This window comes from Primulina eburnea, chromosome 2, assembly GCF_022965805.1.
Source record: "Primulina eburnea isolate SZY01 chromosome 2, ASM2296580v1, whole genome shotgun sequence".
Taxonomy (NCBI): domain Eukaryota; kingdom Viridiplantae; phylum Streptophyta; class Magnoliopsida; order Lamiales; family Gesneriaceae; genus Primulina; species Primulina eburnea.
The window spans coordinates 46,078,319-46,101,890 of NC_133102.1; the positions used below are offsets into that span (position 1 = coordinate 46,078,319).

Below are 23,572 nucleotides of genomic sequence, written 5' to 3' on the forward strand. Positions count from 1 at the left end.
ACAATGGGCTCGAAACTAATAATGCATGCAAGTCCTTTCATTATGAAGACAAATCTCGAAAATTGAAATATATATAAATTTGAATTCAAATAATTCATTAGTTTCACTATGACAAATTTACGAATATTATTTATAATGCTAAAATTATATTTTTATATGTATATATGATATTAAAAAAAATATATATATATATACGGATTTATTTTTATCTTATTACTTTTAAGGTAAGATGTGACCACTTTTAACGCACTTGCTTTGAAGCAAAAATACACGTGAACGTGCACACGCCCACATAAAACCAATAGATTTTAAGGACCACTTGGTGATTCGTGAATGTTACATCTATTACTAATGTTGATTAGAAAGTGGGAAATTTAAATTTAATAGAATTTTTTTTAAAAAAAATTAACCAAAAATGTTCTCCTTCGATATTTATATAAAAAGTAAAAACATGAATAAAATCAGTAGGCTTTTTTGGGAAGGAAAATAAAATATAATATACTCCTTTGCAATAATTGAGTGATAGTACATGTATTTAGAATAGATACAGAGAGGAACGGAACAAAAAGGAAGGGGGGTGGAACATGAAAGTTGTCAAAACTCAAAAGCATGAATAATGAAGGGGGGATGGCCTACAAACATAATTAAATCCCCAAGCATTTTGATGTAACTTGCATGCATGTAGAGTTAGAGACATTGTTTGACAATTTACAGATTTTTTATACGAACAGAACAAGTTAAAACTTGGAACAAATAAATGGGAGAAAATGAGATGATAAGACAGATGATGCATTCCTGGATTTAAGACAAGATGCTGAAAAGGGAATTGAGCCAACTAGCTAAGGCATGACAATTTTTACTAGGTCTGATAATCGGATGAAAAATATAAGAAAAATCATGAACTTCGTCACTGTCATAGTGAGGTCACAGAATCTAACAGGCACTTTTCACATATTTTTTTGCTGTGTTTCTGAAAAAAATCCATGAAAACTAGGAAGGACGAACCATTTCAAACTCAAACTGTATATGTACAATAAAGTGTTACAAAAGTTAAATATCCTTTTTAAGTATATAAATAAATAACAAGATTTTCTCTTTTCAAGAAACTACTACTATTTGCAAGAGTACAAATTCAAGTGCATATCATGCATACTTCTTGACCTTTATCAAAGAATCCTCACTAACTTGGTTCCGGTTTCACAATGGCTTATTCTATACATTCCCTTCTCGTATGCTCATTTCTACACCTTCAACTGCTGTGAAACTACCGTCACTTACTGTAACTATCGAAGACGAATCGACCAAAGATCCAGCCTGAATTTCCTTGAACATAGCAATAACTTGGATCATTGTGGGACGTTTCCAGGGCCGATCATCCAAGCATGAGCATGCCACTTTTAAGTATTGTAAAAGCTCCATTTCTAAACTAGGATCCTCTTTCAACAACTGGGGATCAAGAACATCCCGTACTTTCACTTTAGCCTGCTGCTTCATCCATCCAACGAGATTGTTGTCCCCAAAGTCGACAGAATCTGTCGGCCGCCTACCGGTAAGCAGTTCGAGTAGAACCACGCCGTAGCTATAGACATCCCCTTTGGTCGAGCATCTAAAGCTTTGGTAGTACTCGGGAGGTACATATCCTGGCGTTCCAGCCAATGTGCTGACACTCAAGTGAGTGTCCATTACGCTTACATGCCTTGCCATTCCGAAATCCGACACCCTGGCCTCAAAATTCTCATCGACTAAAACATTGCTTGATTTCATATCTCTATGAATTATGTGTGGATTGCAGTTGTGATGGAGGAAAGCCAATCCTCTAGCTGATCCAATGATGAGTTTTCGCCTTCCAGCCCAATTTAGCTTGATCCCTATCTTTTTCCGGTCATGTAACACGTCCTCTAGGCTCCCATATTTCATGTACTCGTAGACCAAGAGGCGCTCTTCTCCAACCTTGCAGTAGCCAAGAAGGGAAACAAGGTTCCTGTGTTTGACCTTCCCGATTGTTTCCATTTCGGCAGTGAATTCCCTGTCACCTTGGCCGCTGATATGTATCAGTTTCTTGATAGCCACTATAGTTCCATCCTTTAGCTGGGCTCGGTACACATCCCCGAATCCACCTGAGCCTACAAGGAAGTCGTCATGGAAGCCATTTGTGGCTTCAAAAAGATCCGCCAAAGTGAGATTCTTGAGTGGCTTCTCGAAGGTTGAGAGGGTGATGCTTAATGCATCACGAGCACTGATTTTCCATATGCTGTTGGCTGTGACCGAGTTCGAGTGATTCTCCATGTAGGCCTCGATCGCTGCCTCCTTCCTTTTCCTTGTCCTCTTCTTCGATTCTATAGCAACTAGCGTCAATCCGAGAATGCAGAAGAGGGAAAACAACAATCCTATTGCCACGCTTCCCGCAATGGATGTACGCTTGTGGTGAGATTTTTCATGCTGGCCATTTCCTGTACCCAATCCCGCCCCACAACGGGGAAGAGGGTATCCACAAAGTCCTGAATTATTCGCAAACCGGGAATCAGGAAATGTGTCGAATGGAGCTGATTCAGGTATCATTCCTGATAGATTGTTATTCGATAGGTCAATTTCACCCAACGGGAGGTTGCTCAACGACTGTGGAATGGAACCGTTCAGCCTATTGTAGGAAAAGTCAAGAATAGCAACATTCTTTAAGCCGGAGAGCTCCAGAGGGATTGGACCAGAAAGATCATTGTGTCCCAGGTTAAGTATATACAGGTAGTACATGGAACCCAGCTCTTTCGGAATATTTCCCTCCAGATTATTGTAAGAAAGGTCAAGAAATATCATGGAGCCATTGTGATTGAAATTTGGCTGAAGAGTGCCACTATAAACTCTGTTGAAACTGCAGGGATGCCTCGTCGAAATCCTGCTCAATTGTTCCTGCCTAATGCCTCCAAACTCGAGTAAATTTCCAGCTCCATGGCATTGTTTGCTCCCATCATTCTTGATATACACAAACTGCTTCCCTGTGAGCAATCCCGCAGCAATTTTACCAGATTGCTTGGCCAACTCTGGAGGGATCATCCCGTTCAAGAAATTAGTGTTGAGGTCCAACCAAATCAAGCTGCGACAATCCCCTAACTCAGCTGGAATACTTCCACTTAGCGAATTGTTTCCAAGTTTCAGAATCGCTAGATTGCCTAGAAGGCCCAAAGAAGCTGGTATTTCCCCGCTCAATTGATTATTAGACAATGAAATCCAATTCAACCTGGTACAGTTGCTAAGTCTGTCTGGTATGGATCCAGACAAGTCATTGAAATCAAGAATCAAGTTCTCTAAACTCCGCAAGTACATAAAATCTTCTGGGATTTCACCATTGAGTTGATTCAACCACAAGATCACGTCCTTGAGATTCAGCAACGTCCCCAAGCTTGGCGGGATGGTTCCATTCAAATAGTTTAAACTAAGATCAAGAGAAACCAACTGTGAGCAATTACTTAAACTCTGAGGTATCGAACCAGTGAGCATATTATTCTGCAAATACAACCATTTCAAACCGGTCCTAGGATCTTGGCAAAGACCAGAAGGAATCAAACCAGATATACTATTTGAACTCGCATCTAAGGTCTCCAAACTCACCATCTTCGAAAAAGAATCGGGCAAAGGTCCCGAAAAGTAATTGAAAGACATCCTTAAAGTCCTCAAATTGCTCAATTCCAAGAGCGTGTCAATGGGTAACTCACCAGAGAAATCATTTCCTGAGATATCAAGAAGCTCCAAGGTGGCAGAGCAGGCACCAAGAATTTCAGGTAAACTACCTGTAAAATTATTAAAAGACAGATCCAACTCCACGATGGTTGTGCATAAATCGGATAAACTCGGAGGAAAAGTACCCAGGAAATCATTTTCTCGGAGATACAGATACTGTATGCTCCCACTAGGCAGCTCTGGAATCGAGCCTGTTAGGTGGTTATTGCTGAGGTTAAGAAAACTCAGCTTCCCACATTTTAAAAGCGAATTCTCGACATCACCGTGGAATTTATTGGAAGACAAGTCAAGGTGTTCCAAGTTGGAGCAGTCACTAAATGAGGGGAAATTGGTGGAAAAATTGTTGGTGGAAAGATCCAAATAGACCAAATTTTTGTAGTTCAACATAGGTAAATCTCCTGACAATTTGTTACCCTTCAAAGACAGGCGCTGCAACTCAGAAAAACCACTCGATAAAAGCCAAGGAACCACATTTTGCCCGGAAATATTGTTGTAAGAAACATCAAGAACTTGTAACGAGGAAATCCCCGCAAAGGAAGTGCCTTTTTTAGCAACATCCTTCACAAAAGGGGGGTCCAAAGAATTCTTGGAAAGATTAAGAAAAACCAATCCAAGGCAAGTCCCGAGAATGGAAATATCAGTCAAACTCCCGGAAATAGCATTCTCAGCTAGATCCAGCGAACTCAAGAAGCTCCCACATGAAACACTCGAAACAGAAGAGATTGAACCATAAATACCAGCAGCCTTCAGAACAAGAGACTCCAAATTCTGAAGAGTCAACAAAAAACTCGCAACCGAGGAGAAATCAGCACTAAGGTGATAATTAGAAAGGTCTATGGATGAAACCCTCGAATCTTTACAAGAAACACCACTGAAACTGCAGGGAGAAATGGCAGGCTGCCAGGATTGAAGTGGAGCGGGGTTGAGGAGTGAATTCTTGAAGGAAATTAGCTGGTGAGAGTCCCTGTAGAGGTCGTTTGAAGCAGAAAAAACAAGTGTAGAGGGGAGAAAGATGACAGATAATAATAATACACACATCAAGATTTGCTGCTGCAGACTGGTGTGATGACATAAGAAGAAGAGAAAATTGGAGTTGATGAGCTTGTTGTGGTCTTTCATGTTCAAAATTTAACGTGCTCTGTAGGAATTATGTCGTGGGCTTGTGCATCTTGAGGAGCCGTGGCTCTTTTGCTTCCATTCCAGACAGGAGATATGGAACAGACACACACGAACAGACACAAAGTAGAGAGAGGGAGGGATCAACCCAAAACTAAATGGGATTGGCTTTGTAGAGATGGAGTCAATAAACTCTAAGTAATTAAAATAAATAAATAAATAAATATCGTATATAAATTTATCGTTGAATTATTTAAGGCAGGGGGGTGTTGAATTGGGGGGGTGGACACAGCTGTTTCGTCACATGCCATGTGACACAAATTTCTATCTCTGCCCTAAATATAGAATACATTTTATTTCAAATGTCAGATTATAATCAAATTTCCAAAATGAGTGAAACTCTAACTCCATTCTCAGTTGCTCAAAACTTGGCTTTTCAAGTCTTTTGATTTCTAGTTTTGATAGAAAAGTGGTCTTTGTTATGCAGGAAATGCATGAATAGGGATGGCCGTTCAGAAATATTTTCAAGCGTATAAATAAAAATATATAAAACTAAAATTTATCGTACCAAAATATTTAAGGTTACAATTAGATACGAGGATTTTGATTTGATTTGATGAGGTGTTCGAATAAAATGATTTGTAGTAACTTTAAGTTGATACATTTCAATGATTCAAAAAAAAAAAAAAAAAACTCATGAATAAATCCAAAAGTAGTTTTTTTTAGACGGTCTCACGAATTTTTATCTGTGAAACAAGTCAACCCTACAGATATTCAAAATAAAAAATAATAATCTTAATATAAAAAGTAATATTTTTATGGATGATCCAAATAAGATATATGTCTCATAAAATACGATCGCGAGACCGTCTCACACAAATTTTTGTCAAAATCCAAATAGAACATAATTCTATTTTCGTCTGTCCTCACATGATTTATTCCATGATCGCATTTTTCTATCTGTATTATCCATAATCTATTTAAATTTAATTTTACTATCATCTCATGCATACATATCAAGTTAAGTATATTATTAATTTTATTAATTTAGATTTATAAATATAATAAGTAGGAATAGAGTAAAAATATAACTAATTGCATTTAGTAATTAATTACCTACTAACTATTTATTTAGTGTAGGAAAGGGTTGAAAAGTACGGAAGTGCATGGATGGCTCAATCACTATCTACTTTTTATGAATGACAAGATTTCATTGAATAATTAATTGATTGTCTTCACACGATCATGCACATAAGTTAATGCCTATGAGATTTTTTATTTACCGTCATTATTGCAATCTGGCTCAATTTTACAATATTAAAGTCCCAAATTCTCAATTTATTGTCGTCTTTAATGTGCATATGTACAGTATGGTAGTTGAGGATTAATTTATGAGCAATGCAATAATTTATATTTTGCATAAATATTATAATTTTGATAATCAATCTAAAATTCATCATGTGTATTAATTTATCATCGAGTAATGTTTTTTTTTAAATAAAAAAAAAGGCTGCACATGTACACTGCACACAACCATGCTATAAATTTCTAATGAATTAAATCATACAAAATGTATTTTTTCTCAAAAACTTTACATTTCATTTAGTTAAATTTAATATAATTAAATGAAATGTAATTTAAGATGGAATGATTACAAATTTTTTTAAAAATCAAATGATTACAATTTTAAAGCAAGTTTTTATACTTTTTATGTAAGAACACAGTCTCGTAAGTCGTAACTATATATTAGTAAGGATGTGATCGAGCTTTTGTTGTTTTATTAAAAATTATAGATAGTGGTAGCAGTGAGATTCAAATATTTTAAAATATATAACAGCTCAAACGCCATTTTCGATTTTTCTACCTTGAACTAAATTACTGCACACAACAGTGAGACAAATCAACTAGCTTTCGTATATGAAGTGAATATTGATATTTTTTACATAAAAATAATATTTTTCATAGATTGGATTGAATAAGATCTTCGTCTTATAAAATTGATTCGTGAAACGATCTCATAAACTTTTGTATCAACATGAAAATGCTATTGTTTGTCATTCGAATGAGGAGATTTTCAAAAAAATAATATATTTTTATAAATAACATATTCAATCTCAACTTGTATGATTTGCGGATAAAATAATGAATCGAATGGTTTCTTGATTAGAAAACAAATCTTATCTTGCCATTATTATGTTTTCTTATCATATAGTAAATTAAGTACACGTGTCCATCTCTGATTACCGCGTGGTACACAAACGAATTTCATCAAACAGAGAAAATCAAGTGATTGATGGTAATAATCTCACGAACATTAAAACAATCAATTGTCAGAACGATTTGGAACCAAAATGCGAGCGAGGCCCATGGGTAATGCCCAAAAACCGCTTCTGTATGGGATTAATAAAAAAGATAGGTTTCCTAGAAGTTTTTAGAAGATAGGCTCATGTTCTTAAACTTTTAATCAAATTTTTAGAAGATAGACGAGACCATATTTCCAAGATCGTGGTGTGACATAAAAAGACCTCCAACTAATTAATTAATCGATGGATGGAGTTTACCGGATTTTTACTGTGAAACTAAAATTTGTTTCCTAGATCCACCAGAAAATTGTGATTTTCATATCCTTCTCATCATTCTTTCATCATTGTGACTTTATAGATTTCTTGTGCAAACATTAACTAGAGTAGCGGAGTCAAAGGCTTAGAAGTCTGGGAGCTGAGGAAAAATAAATGAGCCAATAGATCATTTAGGGGGAAAAGGGTACCCTAGTCAGTCTTCATTACCCCCTCTCCTTGTTCCCCTGCTTAAGATCATATTAACAAAAAATAAACTCAGTCGATTTATGAGGCACAATGCAAATGTGAAGTCGGTTAAGTAAACGATGCAATATTTGCAAAGATGGGGAGAGCCACGTCTGCTTTGATAAGAACATAAGCATGGAAAGTTTTACCTAGGGCTGCAAACGAACCGAACATGTTCGCGAGTTTTTCGAGCCGGCTCGATAAATATTCGATTCGTATTCGAACTTATCGAATTTGAGCCGAACTCGAACATGTTCGAACTTTTTTTCGAGCCGAACTCGAGCCCAAATTATTTTGTTCGATAGCTCGCGAATAGTTCGCGAGCCTTAATATTTTATTAATATAATATAATTATATATATATATATATATATCGAATATTTCGAGCATTTCGAGCTTTCAAACCTTAATATCCGAGCAATAATTCGAATAGTTCACGAATATATTCGAATATTTCGAGCCGAACTCGAACTCGAACTCGAACTTCATTTCGAGCCGAGCTCGAGCCCAAATATTTGAAATTATCGAACTTCGAATCGAGCTCGAACTCGAATATACCTATTTCGAGCCGAATTCGAGCCTGATTTTTTTACTATTATTCGGCTCGATTCGGTTCGTTTGCACCCCTAGTTTTACCTGCCAAATGGCTGAAATGATCAATGCAACTATATTGATGGGTAAATTCTTTGGGTACTTGCAACTGTTGTATGATCTTATGAAACACAAATATTGGGGCGCTGTAAGTAAAATGACTCGACACTTTTGTACTAGGAGATTTTACCCAACAGCTAAAACGCCTCTTGGCATTGCTTTTGGGATGGTCACTAGATCTTCTCTTCATTCTCACTAGATTTTACGAGCCCGATTTCTTCTTCCAGTGTCTGGACGGGCAGGGTTTGGTTCCGTTCTTTGCCTCCAGGTTGAGACGAAGCACGACCGTACCAAATCATACCCATGACAGCAACCATCATCCCCACAACCACATGTAGATTAAGTCCCTCTTTTCCAAAGAAAACAAATCCTAATATCAGTACGAGAATGGTCTTCATATGGCCCAACACTTGAAATGTCACAGCTGTGAATCTTCCTATGCAGATGAATTGGCTCAGATTGGTTCCTATTGCTATTGCACAGGACAATGTTATAAACATCTGCAAAGACGTCAAAGACTCGATAAAAAAGCTACATACAAAATACAGGCATTAGTGTCAGCATAATCGCTGATCATATTTTCCTTGTAATAGTGACCGATTTACCGTTGACGTTAAGGTATAGTGATAGGAATCAATCCTTAGGTTTGTCAACCAGTAATCCATCAAGGGCCCTACCAAAAGCAATGATGCTGCTTGAGGTGGAGCAGTATGCCCTAATAAATCGAAAGAACCGATTTCATGCTTCCTTTGTAGAAAATGGACATACTGCAGATGTATGAAAAATGAAAGAACCCAATCAAGCACTTCATTAAGACTAGGTAAGCAACTAGTATATCCTATGATGAGCTATCAAAGACATCGGAAAATTCATGCTTAAAGGTCGTGCTTAACATAGACAAGCCCGCAATACACTCATATTTAATGATTACTCCCAAACCATCCTTCCAGTTTGGATATAAGCAGTAGGACTGAAACCAAGATATTCACCTCCACACTGAAATATAAAAGTTAAAAGATGCAATTAGCCTCCCAGTCAAATTTTTTTCCTTGTACCAACCATGTTTATACCCAACCACCCGAACTCAAACACAATTTAATTCACGGATGATCCCAATAGCCGTAAGCCACAAGATTCCTTGATCAATATCATTTGATGGAGAGAAGACTTACATACTGCTGCAACGAAGTGCTCCAAACGGCAATAAATGCAGCAATAAACCCCTTGGCATTCACACTAACATCAGTGACAGTGCATATGGAAACACCCAATAGAACAACTAAAATGCTAAGCTTGGTGTCCCTTGAATACCGCACATTGTCCAATACAACTTCAAGAAAACATGACACAGGGATCATGCTGAGTTTTGCGATCTGGCACATCAAGAAATGGAGCAGAACATTTTGTAGTCATGAACAATTGCATTGGCAGTAAAATCTGAATGAACTGCAGTACTAACCTGATAGAATCCGACTGAATTCCACATCAAACTCAAATTCATTCCAACAATAGAGAAATTTGCACATAAAACAAATTTCAGAAGATCCGAGACTGGAAGAGCAGAACTCCCGATATAGCCCAGCCTCTTAAGTAAAAGAGTCATCAAGGTAGTCGCAGCAAAATGTAGGCCGGTTAAAGTTGTAGCTGAAAAGCAAAGAAATAATCGAACAAAGAAAACATATCAATACATTATGTTTTAGTGGTGGGCTGCAAGTTTCACATAAGGTTCCAGAGAAATTTGCTGCTAAATATCCGTCTACATTAGTTCAGATTATCATATCTAACAGTTTTTTTCGAACAAAAAAAAAACCTTCAAATCTCCATGCCTAATGCCATATGAAATGTAAAATGTAATGGATGGATAAAGGATAGACTAATCAATGAAAGTAATAAAATAATTGGCTATTGAGGATCTATCCATCGATAGGCATTACTATCATACCAAAAGTAAAACCATATGTAGCCATCAAAGCTTTATTGACCATTATAATTCCAACAGAAGAAACTATGTTGAACATCCAAGCAGCTGCATCAAGAGCCACTTTGCGGTCATCCTTGCTTCCAGAAGACATTCTCTTCAGTTGCTTAAAAATGTCCATATTGTTCTAAAGATGTCAGCTCCAGGGAAGGAAATAGTTCTTGCTCCTGTCAAAACTTTACATGCACATCACTGCAAAACAAGCCTATTGGTATTAACTGAGTTTAAAGAACTAATAAGAACAGAAGGTCAAGTATACTAAGAAAATTAGTAGACGTTAAATATGAAGTGAAACACGTCTTTATTTTTTAAGAAGGATATAAGGTTAAAATCATATCGATCTATGATCCCACTTTGTCACGTTCAGACTTGACAATCTTGAGCGGTGTTAAATCAATTACCATACAGGCACTTACCCTCGGGGCACTGAGAATTATAACCAAGAAAACCAATTCGATTCAATCAATTCTTTTTCAAAATAACATCTGATATTCAAGGGGAACCATCCAATTACTAGACTCAAATTTTCACATGATTCGAGCACGCTTACTGAAGAAATACAACCTATTCAACTCTGGATTAAGGTATAACTATTACTGCAAGAGTCCAACTGGAATCTTCAAATATGTAAAAAACAGAAGCCATACATCCAAAACCAGAACTAAAAAGTTTACTATCAAGAAATATCTTCACGAGCTCACTCCACTTATCACCACTTGAACTAAACATAACAATTTTCTAGAATAAACATACAAACAAGTAACTCAAACATCGCCGCATTTAAAATCATCGAGTTTCATAAACAGATATTGGAAAAGAACACCAAAGAATAAATAACTACAAGATAATCAAGCAGCGACTCCATCGCACACATAATCAATATCCAACAGCAAATCAGCGAAACCACAATCGATTCTAAAATTCAGCAACAAGATACAAAAAAAAAGAACATAAAATCCTCGAATGTAAAAGGAAACAGCAAATTCAGAACTGTTATTACCTGATCCACAGCTTTGCCGCAAGAGTTCTACTCTGCTCTCCGCAGCGCGGAATTGACTGCAAGAGGAGACCGAATCGAGAGGAAAAAGAGAATAGTTACTTGTTTCAACTGCAAGCCTCTGAATTTAACAGATTGATCATGTGATGTTCGAGGACAAATCTGGACGAATGTGACCTTTGAGTGTTGCACAAAACAACACTGTTGAAACTTGTCCATGAAACGCGCTGTTCCCAGTTTCCGTTCTTGAAAACGTGTTACCATTTAGAATGGAGTGTACCTTTGGTTGATTCAAGGCGACTTTACATACATACAATATATATTCACTACAAAAAATTAGAGAACAAAAAGGTTTTTGCTTTTAATTTTAAAATGAAAGTAAAATTTAAACGAAAAAATAAAATGTAAAGAAAAATGTGATGCATATAATTAAATGAATAATAATAAAAATAATAACAGTAATTATTTATTAAAAAAACCTATGAAAATTCCATAGAATTGACGAAAAAATAAAATGTAAAGAAAAATGTGATATATATAATTAAATGTGTAATAATAAGAATAATAGTTAAAATTAATTATTTTAAAAAAATCTACGAAAATTTCATAGAATGTCAACTATAATGTGGAAGTTATACAAAGCTACTAGGAAGAAAAATGAAACTACTAGTTAGCCATTTACCTAATTTTTTGTTATGAGGTATAATTTCGAAAGTTGACTACATCAAAAATAAATTTGACAAAAAATTGTATGAGACGGTCTCACGAGTTGTATTTTGTGAGACAGATCTCTTATTTGAGTCATCTATGAAAAAATATTATTTATTATGCTAAAAGTATTATTTTTTATTGTAAATATTGATAGGGTTTACTCGTCTAACAGATAAAAATTAATGAAACCGTCTCACAAGAAACTTACTCAAATAATTTCTATTTATATATAAATAAAGGTAGGATTATGACTGACTCCAAAATTTGTTTTTAAATTTTTTTTATGGGAGGGTGTAATTTAGAACCAAGCATTATGCCTACTTCGTTTGCTAGTTTTATAGAAACTAATTAGATTTAATCACAATATTATAGATTGTGATTTGTACGCCTAATGATATTTCCCCAGAAAATTAAGCATTTTATCTTATATATCAGAGCACATGAATCAGTAATTATATCTACCTGTTTATGACTTGTTCTAACCAAAAGAGTTGATTTATTTATTTTTTTTACTAAATAATAAATTAGAAAAAAAGAAAAGAGAAAAATCAGGTGTGACAGGATGCAGAGACGTAGACTGGAGAACGAATTACAGTTAGTTCTCTTGTCTATTCATGTGCTAGCAAGTTGGATCACGTGCATGTTTTTTGCACGTGTAGAGACTTTTATATTAGAAAAGGTATAAAAAAACAGAAAAGGGAAAATTACGGGAAAAAAGAAAAACCCATCATCAATATTTTCATATTTTAAGAAGTTTCACAATTATTATTTTATTCCAAAAGCCCATTTTAATATTTTTCATACAAAAATTAGTTTGCTAAAATAAACCACAATTTTACCCCAGAACAAGCTCAAAAATTTATATTTTTTTGGGTTGAAAATTTAAAAACTTTATTAGAAAGAAACTTAGCTTTTGGTTTAAAAAAATGGGTTGGAATAAATAAAGTACATTTTAACTTAATTATAAAAGTTAAACCGTTACAACAAAAAATCATATAATTAAATTAAATAAGGAATTTAATTAGATTAAAATAGAGGAAATTGATACAATCGTGTAACATTTTTTAAGATTAAATATATATTATTTTGATAGAATTTTAGTACTAGTATCCAATTTATGGTAGTTTTATTTTGACAACTGTGCTAAAGTAACGATAATACTTTTACTTTGATGGACAAATGGTAGTTGTATCACTAAAACATTTTTTAAAAGAGTAAAATATTTTAGATTTAACTAGTTGAGGCATAAAAAACAAACGGTTGGGTTAATTGTCAATATAAAATTAGTGGTTTAAATTATAAATAGAAACAAAACCACGATTTTGGTTCAGTTTGATTCAGGTAATATTTGGTTTGGTCTTGATTTACAAAAATTACATCAATTAGAAACTAATTAAAAATTCTAATGTCATAGTGATACATACCAATAATAATTTTCAGAATCAACTTACCAATATTACAATAATTCAAACATTGGTTGAAAAATTAAAATGTTGTTAATGTAGCTAGAAAAAATCGTTACCTGAATTAGGAAAATTCTGGAGAACACGAGAACGTTAGCTGGGTCCGAGAGTGCGGACATTGCTTCTACAAACCCTAAGGATGATATGATATATCGTCACATGCGTCACGAACATTATATTAGACATTGCTTCTACAAACCCTAAGGATGATATGATATATCGTCACATGCGTCACGAACATTATATTAGAGGCACCAAATAAACCGTCGTACGTTCAAATTGGCTATATCCAACGCCAGAAAAATAAGAAAATTTTGATTGCTAAAATGAGAACATTCTTCGAAATGTGTGCAAGTGATTTGTTTAATATAAAAATACAAAAATAGTAAGATTGTGTGTATCAGAATTTATGGTTTATGTACAGGTGGTGTAAGACCTATTCACAACATACAGCGGGATATACATTAATTACACACACAAATAAAATTTAATGAATAAAATGAGACCAAACAAATCATGTACAAGTATAAAAACTTGTGTACTGCCTCATGGCAAAACGTTATACACTAAAACTTATTAGTTTACAAAAGTTTAATGAATAAATGAGACCGAATATTTCGAGACGAACTCGAAATCGAGCTTTAATTCGAACTGAATTCAAGCCAAAAAATTTAAAATTTTCAAATTGAGCTCAAACTCGAATAGAACTATTTCGAGCCTTCAAATTTTCGTCAAATTGGATTGATTCGATTTGTTTACACCCCTAGGCCCTAGAGTAAACATACAACTAGAATCAGTTTTCTAAAAGAATTTGTTTCAATCAGTTGTATCAGATAAAGATGAGAAATATGAAGTTAATTTTGAGTTTGAATTCTATATACAAAAATTATTGGAAAAATATGAAGATGGAGAGAAATTTAGATATTTAGGAAAAAAAATCCACCAAAACGATCGCCTAAACGCTAAGCAGTAGAATGACCGTATATCTATCGTCTTCCACTTTTCAGAACACTGACTTGAACTTCCACATGAATCAAAATAAACAACTCTTGTTGAGTTTGAGTTACAATAATATGATTAACAAAACATGAATGCAACAACCAAGAAAATGGCCAGTGAAAAATATGAAAATAACAAATATACACTGATATCTTTTTGTGTTTAAAGACAAAATATATTTCTCAATGCAATTAAATCATCGTCGCATCTTATTTAACTTTTTATCCAAATTAAATGAAAGCAACTCCTTTTCAATTTCTCTCCAAATTGAACTACCGCCGCAAACCTAGCTCTATATCTCATATTTATCTTTGTACAAGCAACACGTATGCTTCAACCGCACATATGCATCGGTAATCCATTTGTTATATTTATCATTTCGAAAGAAGAAAAAGTATTCAATCTGCTCAACAAGGGATACGATATACCATCAAATTGTATGTATATATTTCAAGAAATAATAATTAAAAACATTTAACCTAGGCTTTCACGATGCCAAAACTTAGTGAATAGATTCAGTAAACACAAATGACAAAAACCAAACATGTGGTTGGCCTTTATCATGTGGCATATGCACTGTCCTTAAGCTTCAATTCCATATACTTTTTCACGCATAATGGGCAGACGCAAACATAATACAATAACTCCACTATATATACAGTACATGCACCAACCAAATCAACAAGACACATTCAACTTTGAACCACGTCCATGGAGACCAATTGCGTAGTCAGGAAATGGTTCTGCCCGAGCTAGAATTTTGAATTCTAAAATCTTTTAATATTTTAAATTGATCTACCCGAGCTAATATCATGCTAATCCAAAAATATACAAAATTTGCATATAATGTTTTTTAAAAAAAATTAGGCTACACGGGCTTATACATGTGGCTCCGCCACTGATGGAGACTCCAATTCCCTTAAAAAAATTATGACTATTTGACTTACGTAAGATCTTCAAATACATATAATGCGCATGACTATCGATTGAAGTTGTATTTGTCTGCCTATAAATAAGACGTAATGTATAAACTTAGATTTGTATACGCAACTTGAGCGCCACATATTCTTGAGATGGCTGTTTTCCCAACCAAACGCCTGTTTCTTGCAACACTTTCGATCTTGCTAATATGCTTCTTCTTAACAACTACTCAAGGTATATTGGCATTGCCTTCTATTTTAATATTTAAATTTTCAATTCATTTTCTTTATCATTTAGTCGAGGACGGCGTGGTATATATATATTTCGAGAGACGGGCAAAATTCACGTTTTTAAAATATATTAAAATGAAAATTTTGAACCTGTTAATTTATCCTTGATTTTGTTGTCGAGGCTTGAAACTATGCTGTTTATTCTTTGATGATGCATGATCTCCCTTGTATAATCATTTTTTTTTCTTGATATTGTAGCACGAAATATACGCGTGGAAGAGAATATTCTTCATCAAAATCCCACGAAACTTGCAAAGGAAATGGTCGCAACAAAAGAAGAAATCGGGGACAATGAAGATTTGTCCACGATAGATTACATTCCTCCTCGAAACAAACCTCCAATTCATAACTAGCTAGCTATAAATTAAAGGGTGATATTTATTATATTTTGATATCACTTATTAATAAAAACATATTTTGATTTAGTTTCTAAGAGAAATACGATTTGAAGCTTATGTTTTATATGTGTGTGTGTTTATATATATATATATATATATATATATATATATATATATATATATATATATATATATATATATATATATATATAATTTGACCTTTTATTTTGTGAAAGAACAAAATACATGATGTTATAGTTAGTGAACTATTTATTGATACTTTTGAACTTAATATATAAATAATATATTGGCTGCTAATTTACTATATTAAAGAAAATGAAAAATTATAAAATTTACGTTGTAAGACCGCCTAATTATGATTTTGGTAATTTAATTAGTCAAATTTCAATGAAAACGTACAAGTATATAACTTGAAACCGACATTTTGATTTCTTCGAAACTGCTAACCACCAAATGAACATAATTTTGATATATAAAAAAAAAAACAAGAACCGAAAGTTCGTGATTTCAAATATTGTAATTCATTAGCTAATAAAAAGCTACCCGAAAGTTGACAGATTTTAATCGGTTAAAAGGATCACTAACTAATATATAAACATGAGTAGATCTTATGAGACGGTCTCACGAATCTTTATTTGTGAGCCGGGTCAACCCTATCAATATTCACAATAAAAAGTAATACTCTTAGCATAAAAAATAATATTTTTTCATGGATGACCCAAATAAAATATCCGTATAAAAAATACGATCCGTGAGACCGTCTCCGACAAACTTTGCCTATAAACATACCTTAACTCATTAAGTATATTATAATTATTTTCAACTAGACCCCATTCGGTTATCCTGGATTTATTTTTCAATTTTAGTAATATACATATTCCGTTCAAATACAAATTTTAAATAAAAAATTTTGAAATAATTTTAATTCTTTATCGATGTTCAACTGTTTTGAAATTATGATTATGGTTTTTTTTTTAAATGATTATGGTTTTATATATTGTCAAATATCATTTTGGTCCGCAAATGTTTTTCTTTTGTTTTTTTAAAAAAATATAATTTTAGTTTTTTTTCGATGTGCAACTAACGTAGAATCAATTTTACTGACATATATAGTGTTATATCAACATTATAGATTAAAAATAATCAAAACTTCAAAAATCAAATGATACGTGACTAATAATATAATTCTATGAAACTGATAACCAAAATTACGAATGAACAAACATATTATACCACAATACAATTTTCTAATTTTTTTATTAGTTTCATCGTAACATATCAATCTTTAGTTTGCAAAAACTCAATCGAGCTTAAGCTCATAAATTCATATAATCTTAAATACATTGGCAAAAACTTGTGTCAGACGGTCTCACGGGTTTTATTTGTGAGACGGATATCTTATTTGGGTCATCCATGAAAAAGTATTGCTTTTTGGCAAAAACTTGTGTGAGATGGTCTCACGGGTCGTATTTGTGAGACGAATCTCTTATTTGGATCACACATACAAAAGTATTACTTTTTATGCTAAGAGTATTAATTTTTATTGTGAATATGAGTAGGTTGACCCGTCTCACGGATTAAGATCCGTGAGGCGATATCACATGAGACTCGCTCCTACTTTTTATGCTATGAGTATTATTTTTTTATTGTGAATATGAGTAAGATTGACCCGTCTCACATATTATGATCCGTGAAACGGTCTCACATGAGACCTACTCAGATACATTTAACAAAGTATGAGGACTTTACAAAGTACCGACCAGGAGCCGTCGCCCGTGGCTTTTCTCCAAGGCGAGTAGAACATGTTACCACTGGAAATGCCACGTGGTAGTCTAAAAGCACAACCCTAACAATTCTCCATTTCAGTTTCTTCTCTCCCATTGGATAAATCCTCGTTTGCTTTTTCCCAGCACCGAAGAAGAGTAATTCTTCACGTAGTTTCCGTAGGCAATAGATACATGTATGTATATATACAACACACACAAAACAGAGATTATATAGAAGGCGGGACGGGACTGTCGAGGTTTTTGTGAAAAATCAAGGGAGAAAAAAGGGTGCCATAGTTTTTATCGTTACCGATTGTCAAATGGCAAAGAAGAGGAAATCCGACGCGACGAGGCTAGATGAAGTGGATCGGAGCATGTATTCCACCTTTTGTAGCGCTGCTAGCTGTCTTTCGCAGCTGTATACCCAGACTATGCACCAACAGCGACTGTCGTTCCAGGCTGGTGAACGTCACGCGCTGGTATGATGCTGCTTGCCCCTTCTTTTCAGCTTTTTAAGTTTGATAGCTATCGATCGTTGATAGGTTTCCGTTTATCTGGAGGGGATTTTCGTTAATTGAGTTTTGTTTTGATAATTGGCTGGTAAATTGCTTATTATCTTTGTCTTTCGTGATTGGGTACGGATAATTGATGTTTTGATTTTTCTAAATTTGTCTTCGTTTGCTCTTGATTATGATGAACGCTTGTGGTTGTAAAGATTATTAATTTATAATGATCACATGATAGGGTTAATTTGTGTAGTACTTTAATGCACCCGATGTTCAAAACATTAAACTCCAGACGACTATTTAAATGCATTCCTTCGATGAAAATTTGAAGTATTCTGTGTATGTTGTTGCATAACATGGGAAGAATGCCTCGAGGCTGATGAATCTGGTGGTTTAAAGATTTAGGGATTTTCAAGCAAATAAATGATAATTGACTTGTTTCCACGCATTGTATTCTTTTGGTTGTAGGGAAAGCTTTCTGATTGGATTTTGAGACAGCAACAAGATGGGGTGAGGGTGATGACTGGTGACATACTTGCATATATGCAGGTATTTCTTGTCTTGATTAGTTTACACTTTACACTATTAATTTAATGCGTTTGCAGTTTTCTAGTACTTTGCATCATTAATGTTGGTTTTTTGTGGCGTTTTTAAAAATTCACCGTGTGTTTCTGTCTGAGTTAATCAAAACTGTAGGAGAGATCAACTTCTCTGTTTATCCACTTTTGGTTCTTTGATATGATACATAATGTGATCAGGAAAATTTTTCATAGATTGCCTGCAGTTTTGAGCGTATTTATTTCTGCTCCAACGATTCACATCAGATGCCTGAGGACTTTGTTCTGTCCACAGATAAATATAGTTTATCAATTTGTGAAGTTTTACATTGTTGCTTCATCCTCGTGAAATCTTTTTTAACTGTGACCATTGATCTTTGCACCAACTTAACCATGTTATGCGATTACCGTTTATTATATATAAGCAATAGGAGTAGTTTGTTTGATGAAACTTCGCTGTTCATTGGGATTTGGGAGCACATCCTAAAGCAAAGTTTGAAGTCTGATTTCACTTTGATGGATGTGGACGTTATCACGTTAATGTCTGTAATTTCAACTTTTCGTATTTGATTTCTGAAACCTAGAATGACTAGCTGTTATTGTTTAAGTTTTTGCCAACTGTTTGAAACTTCCTACGATTAAGCGTAGATGTAGTAGAATATTTCAACTTTCTATCATTAAGTTGATTTGGAGTGAAGAATTCATGTGGAGGGATCTGGTTTTGTCTGGGAACTAGCCTTAACATGCAATTATTTGTAAGAAAATTCTAGACTATGATGTTAAATCTTGTAACATGAATTTATCCTTAGTGTTTTTCATTCTAAATTAATTGTACTGATACTATGGAGCATAGTTGTTAAAAGCGTTCACTTAAGCGCAAAGTGCCACGAAGCGCAAGACCTGCACTTTTGAGAACTATAAAGCGCATTAGATTATATGGTATAAATGAAATTAATATTAAATTTCTTTATAGTAGATTTTCATCTATGACATTTGTATATTGTGCTTTTTTCCGTAAATCGTGAAGCTTTAAGCCCCAGACACTTGGAGGGTATTTTTGCGTCTCGCTCGTTTGACAACTATGCTATGGAGCAATTGGTTTGATCAGCTTTCTCCTCTCACCATCAACCTATAATAAGTCCTATTGTGGGGTGCAAAATTAAATGAGTTCTCTATGCTTTTGGCTTTATGTCAAGTTTTTCTCTCTGTAAAACATATCCAAACATGTGATGAGATAGTCCACTGGATGGTCTATGATGATGTTCAACTTGATGATGTTCCAGCTTCTGTAGTTTCCCATACATGTTAAATTTTGTGAAACCAAAATTCTTGATATGAAAATTAGCATGATTAATCAAACATGTATAATTTTTGAAATGTAAAGTGTGTATGAGAGTATAAAAGACATTCCACGAGATAGAGTTATGCATCGGGGCTTTGGTTTACTCCAGTTTTCAGTCGGCTTGGTTCAATTTCTCATAGTTTGAGGTCTGGCTTATTTGGGACTTGGATCTTTACATGCTCAACTCCGGGGAACTAGAGGTTTTTGAATATTGTTATAATTTTGTAGGGAAAAAAACTCACTGTGGGTTTCTGGTGGTTGGTTCCTTAGGAATTAAGGAAATTGTCTGCTCGAACTGTAATACTGCAGTTTCTCTGTTTTTTAAAACTGTGTTTAATAAGTAGATTACCTTTATGTGTGCTTGTTTGTTTCGTCCTTGATACGGTGATGAACTTTGTGTCTAACAACACGAGTAAAGCCATTTGAGGAACCCAGTTCGTATGATTTCTTGGCAGTATCACACTACTTCACTTTATTATCTTCAAGTGTGGTGACTTTATTTTCTAGTTCTTTTCTTTCCTGCCCGAACCATTTCGTTCCTCTCTCATTTCTTGTACTCCTTATGTTGTTTGTTCCAATACCAGCAGTATCAGTTTAAAGGGTAGAGGATGAGGGTTTGTACATGAGGAGTTTCGAATACGTCTTTTTATGTTGCAAGTTTTATCTACATCTTGTTCTGTTGTATTTTTTATTGATGTAAAGCTAACTTTTCTACTCATAATCTCACCGACTCAAATATTTTTGGTTGAAACTCATGAAAGGATGAAACCCTTGTGCTATTTGATATTTAGTAAATACCTTTGGAATACTACATCTATATATATATATATATATATACACATACGAGAAAAACCTCTGATCTCCAATTCCTGGATATGGATTTTCTTCTGTTAAATTGTCAATATGTTGAAAGAGATGAATGCATGTGATTTGCTTAGATGCTGTTTATGGAGATTGGCAAAGCGTTCTCTTTCTTTTTGATCTACTTCATGTTATAGAAGTTTACTTATTCATGTTATAAAAGTTTACTTATTTTATGTAGTAAAACCACCCTTCGGGAAAGGAAATATTGGATGCAGTTGACTGATTTTAAAGTGTATTCGTAGTGACATGTTATTCATATCATGTCCTGGCTTTTCAAACCCCCGCTTCTTTTTTCTATATGAATTTCATAAATTTGCAGAACGAGTTAGATTATGGGACAGAAGAACCTCCACCATCCCCAAGGCCGACGTTGCAGCACCACCAACCATCCCAAACTGCTGCAATTCACTCAGCTCACCACGGATTCCCTGTATCTTCTAATGCACTTGCGGCTACAACAGCTGGGCAAGGCATGCATTTAGGGAACTCCGACCAAAGCAAGAACACCATCTTCTCCAATGCACTATCTAGTCCTGCTCACAGGAATCTCCAGCAATATCATGGTGCTCACAATGTGAATAATGCTGCCATACGGAACAATGAGATTGGCTGCAACCAATCCATAGATCCGAATCCCCATCCCCAGAGTTCCAATGAGTCTTCGATGGACATGCATGCTGATAGCCCTGGCCATGATTCTACTTACTGAAATGCTGAAATCCCATCTCTATTATTGGGTGAGAGAATCACTAGTGCAAATCTTTAAAAAAGTGAAGATTGCCTTGCCCTTGCAGGTTTTGCCAAATGAATTAATATACTTGGTATCGGTGTTCTTTTTCTTTTCAATATCCGATATTAATCGTCTGTCATTTTATAAGTTTATAATTTCTCATTAGTCAGTATTGTTGTCCATGTAAGAAACTACACTCTGTATGTCGCTTGATTGATAAGTTATTCTTGGTGTTTATGTATGGTATTTTTTTGCCCTCTTCAGTTATACCGGTGCACACATGTACATGTGAGTAAAGAAACCGATTTAATTGAATAAAAATTAATCATTTTTCAATTATGTGGTATGAAACTTTCTATTTATTTGTGGAGCGGGCGAACCGGGCCTTCTAATTGATTCTCAAGTTTGGGTCCAAAAGAAATTAGAATGAATATGCGTTCAATTTAACTTGGCCCATAATGTTCAATTAGGGTCCAAGCCATGAGCCTTCTTGATGTGCCCTTGGCAAATTCGCGACCTCTAAAGTCGGTATTGAAGATTTAGAAGGTGTTTGACAAAGTTTATAAATTTTAAAAAACGCTTATGCGTTGTATTAAAGCTTGGAAACTATCAAAATAAACTGTTTTAAAAAAAAAGTTTGGAAATCTTACTTTTTTTTTTAAAAAAAAGTAAGATTTTAATATTCACTTCTCCAAAATACCAGTTTATAACTACTTAAATCTTCAATATATCCTCGCTTCTTAAATCTCCACTTTATCACTTTACTTTCAACCAAACTTAAAATAAGGTTTTGTTCTATCTTTTTATTATGATATAAAAAAAATTGTAAAATTTTATTGAGTAAATTAGTAACTTTAATTTTTTTAATCTACTTGTACACATTGAAAATAAAATTTAATATATTTTTCCAAAGAAAATATAATATAAAATAGACTTATTTTTTTAATATTAAAAGTATGAAACTATTTTCATATATACACATATAAATATATATATATATATGTATATATATAAAAGAGCTTATAAGCTGTTTTAAATAAATTTAATCAAATATCATCTTAATATTGTAATATTTAGATTAAATTAAAAAATATCTTATAAGCTAATAGACTAGAGTCAAGCTCAAGTACACAATTTTAATAAATATTTTAGAAATAAAGTATGAATTGATTCTCAATCTCACTCATAAATTTTTTTTCTTTATTTTTATTTATTAATTCTTCATCGAAAACTTATCGTGACATCATTTTATTATATGAAATGAATTTCTATGAATTGTTGAATTGAAAATGGTCGGTCAAACCTCAACAAAAAAATTAAATAAAAAGAAAGGAAAAAAAAAAAGAAACCCTCGAATTGAAATCACATGATCTAGCTAGTGCGATGAAGTTAGGCGGAACAAGATGTTTGGTGGTGTGAGACAGGCCAGCCCCCACCCAAGAGATTAAGCCACGTTATTTCCTTTTTCCCTTTCCTTTTCCCAAACAGCACCTTATCTTGATTAGGTCACGGCCCTCGCTGCCAGTGGAAATAAATAGACAAGGGGTTTGATATCACCAAATACCATAATAATTCACATGTTTCATCGACTCAAACACAATTTTTTTTCAAAAAATTATACATAAAATTTAATGTTATTCATCGAATGATGACAGTAGTTTTCGCAACCGATCAAGGTCTCATTTGCTTTTTCACTTCATATTTTGAGTAGATCTCTTGTAAGACGGTCTCACGAATCTTTATCTGTGAGACGGGTCAACCCTACCGATATTCATAATAAAAACTAA

General features: G+C 34.0%; 3 protein-coding genes across 7 annotated transcripts; 1 reads left to right on the forward strand and 2 right to left on the reverse strand.

The window, feature by feature from the left end:
• Positions 1 to 1,001: 1,001 nt before the first annotated feature.
• Positions 1,002 to 5,031, reverse strand: LOC140823719 (brassinosteroid LRR receptor kinase-like). The gene has a single exon (XM_073185192.1). It carries the CDS (start codon positions 4,849 to 4,851, stop codon positions 1,213 to 1,215), a length of 3,639 nt encoding a protein of 1,212 aa, XP_073041293.1. The 5' UTR covers positions 4,852 to 5,031; the 3' UTR covers positions 1,002 to 1,212.
• A 3,268-nt stretch (positions 5,032 to 8,299) lies between these two features.
• Positions 8,300 to 11,546, reverse strand: LOC140823720 (UDP-rhamnose/UDP-galactose transporter 6-like). 5 transcript variants are annotated; one of them, XM_073185195.1, is made up of 6 exons: positions 11,380 to 11,546; positions 10,245 to 10,472; positions 9,762 to 9,946; positions 9,475 to 9,675; positions 8,908 to 9,069; positions 8,300 to 8,802 (listed from the first exon to the last, which is right to left on the reverse strand). In XM_073185195.1, exons 2-6 carry the CDS (start codon positions 10,399 to 10,401, stop codon positions 8,476 to 8,478), a joined length of 1,032 nt encoding a protein of 343 aa, XP_073041296.1. In that variant the 5' UTR covers positions 10,402 to 10,472; positions 11,380 to 11,546; the 3' UTR covers positions 8,300 to 8,475. The 5 variants fall into 5 exon arrangements, with proteins under 5 accessions (XP_073041296.1, XP_073041298.1, XP_073041297.1 ...); XM_073185197.1 differs by having other exon boundaries at positions 10,245 to 10,447; positions 11,281 to 11,546; XM_073185196.1 differs by having other exon boundaries at positions 10,245 to 10,456; positions 11,281 to 11,546.
• Positions 11,547 to 17,774: 6,228 nt separating this feature from the next.
• Positions 17,775 to 22,022, forward strand: LOC140823722 (uncharacterized). The gene is made up of 3 exons (XM_073185198.1): positions 17,775 to 18,265; positions 18,761 to 18,841; positions 21,375 to 22,022. The coding sequence occupies exons 1-3, from the start codon at positions 18,107 to 18,109 to the stop codon at positions 21,762 to 21,764; spliced, it is 630 nt and encodes a 209-aa protein (XP_073041299.1). The 5' UTR covers positions 17,775 to 18,106; the 3' UTR covers positions 21,765 to 22,022.
• The last annotated feature ends 1,550 nt before the right edge of the window (positions 22,023 to 23,572 follow it).